General features: G+C 31.9%; 1 protein-coding gene across 1 annotated transcript; it reads right to left on the reverse strand.

Annotated features, from left to right (window-relative positions):
• Window positions 1-5,623: 5,623 nt before the first annotated feature.
• On the reverse strand, window positions 5,624-8,585 carry LOC145005673 (oxoglutarate-dependent flavonoid 7-O-demethylase 1-like). Its single transcript, XM_078964790.1, has 4 exons — window positions 8,246-8,585; window positions 7,901-8,148; window positions 7,048-7,372; window positions 5,624-6,119 (listed from the first exon to the last, which is right to left on the reverse strand). The coding sequence occupies exons 1-4, from the start codon at window positions 8,492-8,494 to the stop codon at window positions 5,856-5,858; spliced, it is 1,086 nt and encodes a 361-aa protein (XP_078820916.1). The 5' UTR covers window positions 8,495-8,585; the 3' UTR covers window positions 5,624-5,855.
• Window positions 8,586-10,233: the final 1,648 nt, after the last annotated feature.

The following is a 10,233-nucleotide window of genomic DNA, read 5'->3' on the forward strand; positions in this document are numbered from 1 at the left end:
ATAAGTAAGTAGGGCCGATCCAAACATATATGGGGCCCGAGGTGAAAAGAAAAAAAAAATGCCCTTCAAATACAAATATAATAAATATTCAAAAAAATATCATTACTCTTCAATATAGATGTTTTCAATTAGAAAAAAAAAACAAATTAAATTGTTTATATTTTGAGCTAATCTAACTTTCAACCAACTTTACGTTCTAAAAATCATTTGGGTAATAATATATATATATATATATATATATATATATATATATATATATATATATATATATATATATATATATATATATATATATATATAAACTACACAGCCATAAATTTTGGGCCCCTGGAATCGTGGGCCTTGGACGGTGGCCTGGGTTGCCCACCGTCTGGACCGGCCCTGTAAGTAAGTATATATATAACAGTTTGAAAAATGCTAATACTCAATTTCCTATTTTATTCGTGACTACACTTTTATTATATATTTATAAGGTACATAATTTTACAAATATATATATATATATATATATATATATATATATATATATATATATATATATATATATATATTTCAGATTCATTTGAGACCATTTTAATTATATGAGACCGTGAGACCAATCTAAAAATAATTTTAAAATTTTCGGAACTTGAATTAACTAAAAAAAAAAAAAAAAAAAAAAAATGCGTCTCACGGTCTTACAAAATTAGGCCGTCTCACATGAACCTAACCATATATATATATATATATATATATATATATATATATATATATATATATATATATATATATATATATATATATATATATATATATATATATATATATATATATATATATATACTAGTTGTGAGACCCGTATGGATAAAATAAAATAAAATATGAAGGTTTAAACATAAATTTATTTAAATTTGAAGTTTAAAATTTGATTTTAAAAAGAAACATATTAAATATTATATGAGTTGTAATATTGTAATTTATTGGTTATTTTCAAATAAGGCAATTATTAATTAAGGTGTAAATATGATGTGTTACTTAAGAAAGATAAAAAAAATGAAAAAATAACAAATTGGATAAACATTTATTCAAAAATACCACAAAATGACAAGTGTAAAAACTTACGAGAGATTAACATATATTTATAAAATGTTGCAAAACTTTTTTGTAAACTTACTTTTCATATAAAATATCAATTTTATATAATAATCATCATATTTTTATAAAAACTAACATATTTTTATAAAATGTTGCAGATTTTTTTGTAAATTTTCTTTTTATATAAAGTATAAATTTTATATAAAAACTATCATATTTTCATAGAAGCTAACATATATTTATAAGATGTTTGCAGAAATTATTATAAACTCTATTTTTATAAAATATTGATTTTATATAAAAACTAGTCCACCACTTTAGTGTATTTACATTTTGACCTTACTTTATTTAAGTCTTTTACAAATTAGGTTTATTGATCATGATTCTCGTAAACTATCATATTAGAGAGTATTTGAAGTCTAACACTTAGTTTTTGAGCAACAAAAATATCAATCATATAGGCTTTAGCATAAGAATGATGTCCAAGAAACATATATTCATATTTAAGTTTAATGATTTCATATAAATATATTTCACCATATTTAATGTACATAAAATGATTTGGTAATTAGTTTATGGTGCATGTCAACTTATAATTGTTGGATTAGATGTCCAAACCAAGAACTAAATTAGTATAATCTTGATTGATTAGCAAAGTCTTTTTGGGCTGCCCTTAAACCTAGCAATTGACTGGAATGCTTTTTGGAGGGAGAGATATTAATTTATTAATCTATTATATTATTAATAAATTATTTAGAAATCAAAAATAAATAATTTATTATTATATTATGAAAATGATATATTAATTAGAAATAATATTGTTTAATTAACAAATAATTGGAATTAATTGAATTAATTAAAAGTGGAAGGATTAAAGGTGACAATGTTCAAAAGTTAAACATTGACCGATTATAAAATCTCTCATAAGGGTAAATAGTTTCTAGATGGTTATTAAGGTTTTCCTTGGGCATTAAGGAAGCACAAGAATCCTTAGGGAGCAAAACAAGGGATAAAAGTTATCAAAGGAAACCTGCCTTATCCTAGCTCCTCTAGTTACCTAAATAAACCCTTAGAAGGGTTCATATTTCCGGCCATCATAATTCCTAAGAGAATTCCGAAATTCCCTTCCTCCTCCTCTCTTATCTTTAGTCTCCAATTCGCTAGGGTTTAGGTGTGAGCCATTAGAGGCTCGTGACTTCTGGTGCTTGCTTTCTGAAGACCAACAAGGAAGGATTACTAGTTTATTTGCTAAAATTAATAAAGGTATGTATTTTCTAATAACCTTTTAGTAATTTCAAAAATAAAAATGTAGTCCTAGGGTTTTTGATATTCAATAGTTGTTTGCAAATCATAGTGAGAATATAGATCCTTTAAAGTGAATGTGAACTTAGGGTTTATATTTTTATGCCAAAAATATTTTTTTTGTTACATATAAAATCCATCAATAATTTGTATGTTGTTGTAATATCGATGAAAGATTTGGTAATAACAAGTTATAAGTGTAATATCAAGTATTTAGCACATTATAATAATAAAGTTTCATAATAACATGCAAGACATGTATGTATCTCCCCCTAAAGATTAATAAAGCTTAAAATGGGGCCATAAAGACTTATCCTCGTTGCATGATTTCATATTTGGTTTGTTTTTGTGAAGCTTGTTGTGATAAACCACAACTTTACACTTTTTGAGTTTAAAACTAACCACTGGTATTTTTTTTGTAATTTTATTAACCAAAAGGGACTATTTTTTTTATTAATCTAGACAAATGGAGGCTATTTTGGTCTTATTAACATAATACGGGGTTGATTTGGTTATAACCTTAAAAAATGAGGCCTAATTTATAAATACTTAAACAAGTGGGTTGTTTTAAATAATCCAAATTATTTGAGGGATTGTTTTGATCATTTAACACAAACAAAGGTTTGGTTATGTTGAATGGTTCAAACAAAAAGAATTTGGGGCTCTTTCCTTATCAGATCGAGAAAAGAAGGAATAAACGAAGGCAGGAAGAAAAATGGTGGAAATGGATTCGATCAACATTTAGGGGTGTTTGGATTCGCTTATTAGCTTATTTGTGGTGGGAATAAGCAATAAGCAATAAACAAGAGGGGAAATGGTTATTAAAACTAGCTTATTTAGCTTATTCTTAACATAATAAACTGATTTTTAAGGATTTTATCAAAACAATTAAACTTAGCTTATTGTGGTGGGAATAAATAATAAGAAATAAATACCATCTTTTTCCCTATCCAAACACCTCCTTACAACTGATATGCTTGGGTCTCGATTCCTTGGTAGATCCATATAAGAAACACGAAATCGATTGTAGACAAACAAACAAATGCTACCGATGCTTGATTGGTTTGAGGAAGGAGATGAATGAAGCAGCAAGGCTGCTCAAGCAGTTACTAATCCATCACTTTTTCTTCCTTGGAAGGGATATGCAAGGGTGAGGAAGCAGAAGGGAAGCATCTTATCTTCTATGAGCCCTCTTGGGTTTCTTTCTCGTTGCCTACAATAGGAAAATGAAGGAGCAATAGCAACAACGACTAGCGACGGTGAAGGAGGTGTTCGGGGTGGATGGGAAGTTGGTGAAAAGGAGGAGCACCACGGGTGCTTGGCTGATCGAAGGAGGTAGAAAATAGGGGTGGCAGCAAAGCTGTCACCGACATTGTGTGGTAGCAAGGGCTGCTTCGTCGGCCCTTGGCTGTCCGTTATTCTATCCGGAAGCAAAATGTAAGGGGATCGAGAAGCTGGAGACAAGAGTGACCCCGGGGGGGGGGGGGGGGATGTTTGGCTTGCTTCGATCAACAGAAAAGGGGTGATGCCTATTAGATTTCACAGAAAAAGAAAGATAACATCCTGTGGGGTGTTGTTTGGTAGATCACGAAGCATAAAAAAAGAACATGGAGAATGTTTGACTGATTTTTGAGGCTGCTCATCTGTGAATGATAAACACACATGGTTGGACATTTACGCTCTCCCGTAAGTGTACTGTGATTGAGAAATGTCATGCCCTTTTTTTAATCACACATGTACTATTTTAGCTAGAAGTGTAAGCAATGCTAAAGCCCCTCAATAATCCTAGCATACTAATGTTTCATTGAGAGGGAAAAGAAATTCATTTGGGGAAGTGCACATAATTAAGCATATAGACTGTTCATGGCTGGTATTGGAGTCTTGCATGCACGTATAGAGGTACAAGACAAGTGATGTCATACTTGTGAAATTAATTTTGCCTCAAAATGGATTCCTCGATTTGTGTGGCAGATTCCTGATATCTAATAATTTTTCCGAGGTTGACAAATGATAGCCTCGGGTATGAGTATTTCAAAAACTCAGACGAATCCAAAATCTGATATGTAGAACTTCGGGAAAATCCATTTAAAATTTCACGATTAATTAAATCTGATTTGACATTTTTTGCGACTTTAAATAATCTAAGGGTTAAAAATATTGTGATTATAAAACCAAATGTTAGACCTATTCCTGAGTCCAAAAATGTTCTCGGAATTCCCATATGAGGTGTGCAAGTACTTCAACGGATTAATTCGGTTTTCGTTTATTAAGAAAATCAATATATATATATATATATATATATATATATATATATATATATATATATTGATTTGGTTTCTTAAAACAGTCGTAACTTCAGCATACGATCTCCGTTTCTGATGTTTTTATATCCACAAAGTCTTAAGAGCATAATCTATTCAATTTGACATAAATTGGTCTTGAGCATACTGTATGCAAATATTTATTTTTAACTTCACAAATAAAATTAATTTTTGTGATTTTTGATTTGATCTTTAACGATAGTCGGTTTGTCGAGTAGTTTGAGCCGTTTTGAAGGTAATTATGGCTATAATGTGTTCAGTATATATTATAAACATAAAATTACACAATTTTGGTCTTTTACACTTATCGATTCATAATGGTCTGAGTCTGACTGCCAAACACTAAACACCGACCTAATTTTACCAATTGTTACAATTGGGTAGGAACATGAGCATTTTTGTAGCAGTGAAAGTTATTGTTTTTCAAGTAGTGAAAACCAAAATTTTATGGTTGAAGGTTATGTAAAAATTTTGGTTAACCAGTAGTAGGTGCATTCGTACACATAAGGCGTTACTCGCACACAAGTGCATTGAACTTAACCTAATTCAGTTAGCATTGACACCTACCCTCTACACGTGCAAGAGAGAGCATTTGTGCCATAAGACTTACAAAACTTATAAGCCTTTGTACTTATGATCCACTTTCTTTTCATTCTCTCACACATGTTAGATAAATAAAACACATTAAAACATTTTGTTAACTTCTTCCAATCACCTCACTTTAGCATACAACTCCTCATTCATCTTAAATCTCTTAAACGAAGGAATGAATGTATGATGTAGAAGAACACAAATATATACCCATTTGTCCATTTTAATTTACTAATGTTTAGAGTTTGAAACTCGTGTTCAAAAATAAAAAAAGAAACTATCATTTTTGAAATTAGTTAAAATTAATTTTCCAAGATCGTGGTGATACTTACCTTAATTTGGCTGGGCCTTGAAGATCATGTTTCCATGTTGGGACGAGTGTCTCTTGAAGATCATGTTGTTCGCTGAACTGGTGACCATGTCCACAAGATGTATATAACCACATACAACAACATACAACAACATACAACATGGCTTCTGTAACTATTATTTTTAATATTTTACAAACTATTTGAGCTTATGTATCCAACAAATTATATATATGATCATTCAAAGATTTGAGATCATTTAAGTTCGATCTCTATCTTTTATCTTCATCTTCTTGAGAAAAGTCTTTCCATTGAGCTTACGCGAGAAAAAGTCTTTAAGATACTGTTCCATTACGAGTGTTTTATACAAGGGTGGGTTTCCTGTGTTTCTTATGAGGCTCTTTGAGGGTCCAACATCTGCTTCCAACTTTGGATTAAAGAACATGGCTAAAGACATCCTCTCTTTTATGGCATTGACAACTGCCCTATGCTCAATACTGTTGTATATACCATTGCTCAATATCTGCATATTATTCCCATCAAGCATTGACTACTTTTCTTAAACCAGAAAACATCGACATTCAATGCATCTATATTTCGAATGAATACAATATTGTAACATAAGTATCAATAATCTCCCTATCTCCCTATACTAATAAAGGAATAGTTCTTTTGCCATGTGTCACCATATTAGATATTGTAATTAATATCATGATACTTGTCAATCTATTGACACTTGTAATTAATATCATGATACTTGTCAATCTACTGATTCTTCATTTCAAATTTCAAATTCAAAATTCAAATCACATTTTAATTACATTAAATTAATAATATTAGAATAAAAATAAAATAAAATTTATACAAATTATAATAAAATAAAATTTATACAAATTATAAGATGATATATTTTACGTATTTATTTGAATCAACGATTATAATTTTATATATAATTAAAAAATATCTTTTAATTAATAAGTTATTTAAAATTATTAATTAATAATTTTAAGTTTTTACTTAAAAGATTTAATTAATTTTCTAACCCTGTTACCACGAATTATAAATAATATAAAATAAATGTTTCTAAGATTAAGATTTTTTTAGGTTTTGTATGATCAAATACGACAATTAGACCATAAAAGTTGTTAATTAATGATCTAATCAGCGTATAGATAAAGTTCTTTTTATATGAACACAAAACGACAATCATACCCTAGACAGATTCTCCAATAATTGACGACATTTAAGATGTTTCCTAATTAAACAAATGTGATTGTCAATTTCATACATACCCACGTTTCAAAATTGACATAAAAAATAATACACCTTTATTTCTCTTTCTAACTTATCATTCTCGACTTCATTTTAGGTTTTGACGTGAAAGCAAAATGACATGAAAAAAGGAAAAATAAAAAATGAATTGATTGCAGTGTATATAAAGAAGAGCTAACCTCAAGAATATCACCGACATTCACAACGAAAGCATCTGGAAGGAAATTGACTGGGATCCATATGCCATCTTTCTTAACTTGCAAACCTTCAACGTTGTTTACTTGAAGAAGAATCGTAATTCCAGCAGCATCTGAGTGAGGGGTAAGACCTACAACCAAATCTGGTTGTGGGCATGGTGGATAGTAGGTCATCCTCACTGATTGCATTCCATCTTCAAAAATTTCTAACATTTCTCCCTTTTCAATGTCTACAGCTTGTCCGATTAAACTGAACAACGTCATACCAAGTTTTTGAAGTTCTAGCATATATTCCTCGAGTGTATCTCTGTTGATATAAAGAAATTAAGTTCTTGAAAAGTCATAAATTTTCATCATGATATTGTAAAAGCATATATTTTCGTGATCAATACGCTTAAAGAAACGTGTTTTTACCATGAAACAATGTTAATAGCGTTACATGAGTATAACTTTTGGCCATGCAACTGTCATGTGATCATCAGGTATGATGGTTAACTAAAAACGTTTTACTCTTGCCTAGAGCCACAGCCGACACATATATTTGTTATACAGCTAAAATATAACGGATTATATTTGGATACACGATTTAAGGTACGAGTTAATTAAGATCTATGATGTGTGTGTGTGTGTGTGTGTGTGTGTGTGTGTGTGTGTGTGTGTGTGTGTGTGTGTGTGTGTGTGTGTGTGTGTGTGTGTGTGTGTGTGTGTGTGTGTGAGAGAGAGAGAGAGAGAGAGAGAGAGAGAGAGAGAGAGAGAGAGAGAGAGAGAGAGAGAGAGAGAGAGAGAGAGAGAGAGAGAGAGAGAGAGAGAGAGAGAGAGAGAGAGAGAGAGAGACCTTAGTAATGGAGGGAACTGTGGAAGTAAGTTGGATTTTCTCCTATGAAGAGGATTGGTGATCATATAAAAACGATCAGCCCAGTCCATTTTCTGACCTTGAGCATGGAGTATGGTTTGGCCATACCCTTCATACTCGCCTCCCTTCAACTTATACCTCAGCTTCTCTTCCATTGGAGTATTGAAAAATTCCACCAACTGGTTTTTCATTTTTTCCACCAACGATTTGTCAACACCATGATTCACCAACTACAAAACAATTCAAACTTCCAGTCACACTATATATATAATATATACAAGGCCATGGCCATCATAAGTTTGAGCTACAACTTAAGCAATACTTAACCTGAAAGATGCCCCATTCGTGGCATACAGAGCGCAGATGTTCTAGTTTAAGATCCATATCGGATCCTACCCTGATCAAATCATTCATGTCGATGACTGGGATAGAGGGCAAAGTTGAAGAACAGTTGTTAGGGACAAAGGTGGGTTCTAGATGTTCCTGTACATACTGGTGAGGGACGATGAGTGTGACTTCTTTTGCAAGCTCTTGAACACTCTCATGGCTAGCTGGTAATGATTGCGAGAAAGCCATTTTAGAGTTTAGATGCTTTTCGACTTTCGTTTATGTTGCAAGTGGGATTTCACGACAGACACAGCTTGATAGTGGATTAATTGTATATGGGGATTATAAGACAATCTTTCTAAACAAGTATTGATAGATATGGTTTAATAATTTTCGTAATATCATTGATAATGACAAGTATCTAATCCTACAAAAGATAATTAGACAAACACTGTTGTGTTCAACTTGGAAAATTTTTATTGGTTTCTTTAAAAACTGCAATATACCTTATAGTAAAAGTATAATTTCAAGCAATAACTGGTATGGGTTTGTTATTATTATTAGCTATTGGAATAAATAATAGTTTAGTCACTTCATGATAATAATTAAATTGTGATCTACACGTATGGTGATAAAAGTTTTACCCATGGTTCCAAATATGTGGGTTGACAGCACCAAGATTACTATTCACAAACAATGTCCCCTAAGGCCCTAACGGGACGTTAAGAAAAGTGCCCTTTCATTTGCTTTGCACAAGATCAATGCAACCGACGAAGTGTGTTACGACAAAGCCTTCCATATTAATTATTCACTTTCTTCCGGTCACCCCACTTACTCCTGTCTTCGTATGTGTTTTCGGATGTCTTTGCTACCTATACATCCGGATCCCCACTCCACATAAACTCTCACCTGCACAAGTCCATATGTTTTCCTTGTCTACCCATCCAGTAATCATGGGTATCTATGTCTAGACCTATTATCTCGCAAATTCATTCTCTCTCCTCATGTCTTGTTTGATGAGACAATTTCAATTATGGTTTTGCTGCACGAAATGACCTACCTTCCCGCTCCTTCTTTGGTGAGAACATGGAACCATCTCATATGTTTTGACATGTACATGAATTCGACCTTTATCTCATACATTAGTGGTGAGTTTAGAACGTAAAACTATGTTGTTCACTATTTAAGTGAAACTGATAAAAAACTAGCTATGGGTCCAGGTCAGGTCGTATAAACAATAAGGAAATAAATAAATAATTTGTTGTGAATTGAAGGGCTGAGCCGCTAAGGAGAGAGGACTATCAGAGGGGTAGAGCTGGAGCTACCGCAAGCGGTGGCAGAGGGGAGGTTGTCGACGTTTGACAAACAACGACATTGTGGCAGTAGGCACCAGGCGGGAGCTGATTGGCGATTTGTGAAGTGTATGCCCTATGTGAACTGTGAAACTAGAGTTCGACTTGAAGAATGAAACAAAGATTGCTGAAAACAATTTTCCTTATTTTTTTCCTTTATTTTATTTTAACTTGTATTTGGCTATTTCTTATTTGATTATCGTTGCTATGTAGCCTCCTGGATGCCTGATAGCAATTTGGTACATGTTTTCTAATTTCCTTTTAACTTGTATTTGGCTATTTCTTATTTGATTATCGTTGCTATCGTTGCTATGGTCATATCCCCTCCTAGATACAGGTTTTCTAATTTCCTTTTTTGTACTTTGCCCTAATCAGACACCAAAGCATAAAATTAAATTCTCACTTCGCCTTCCAACCTCCAATCCTCTACTCCTTTAGGAGGACAATGATTCCACTAAAAATACAACCCCCACATCAGACTAGTGACTACATTGCATCCCCACATCTAACTGACGTTTCATTCTAGGAAACCATGCATCCCCACTATTCGATCGACATAATGGACAACAATTTAAGTTGTTATGTGTCTCATTGTTGTTATTAAAGGGATTTACCATTTTACACTTTCTTTGTATA

The sequence above is a fragment of the Lactuca saligna genome, chromosome 7 (genome assembly GCF_052625555.1).
Source record: "Lactuca saligna cultivar CGN05327 chromosome 7, ASM5262555v1, whole genome shotgun sequence".
Lineage (NCBI taxonomy): Eukaryota > Viridiplantae > Streptophyta > Magnoliopsida > Asterales > Asteraceae > Lactuca > Lactuca saligna.

Bases quoted from the DNA above. Each gene is read 5' to 3' on its own strand.
- LOC145005673 (XM_078964790.1), bottom strand. From the start codon at position 8,494: ATGGCTTTCTCGCAATCATTACCAGCTAGCCATGAGAGTGTTCAAGAG. The intron at 8,149-8,245 runs GTTAAGTATTGC...ATTGTTTTGTAG, and splicing joins ACGAATGGGGCATCTTTCAG to TTGGTGAATCATGGTGTTGA. The intron at 6,120-7,047 runs GTTAGCTCTTCT...AATAATATGCAG, and splicing joins ATGTCGGTGATATTCTTGAG to ATATTGAGCAATGGTATATA.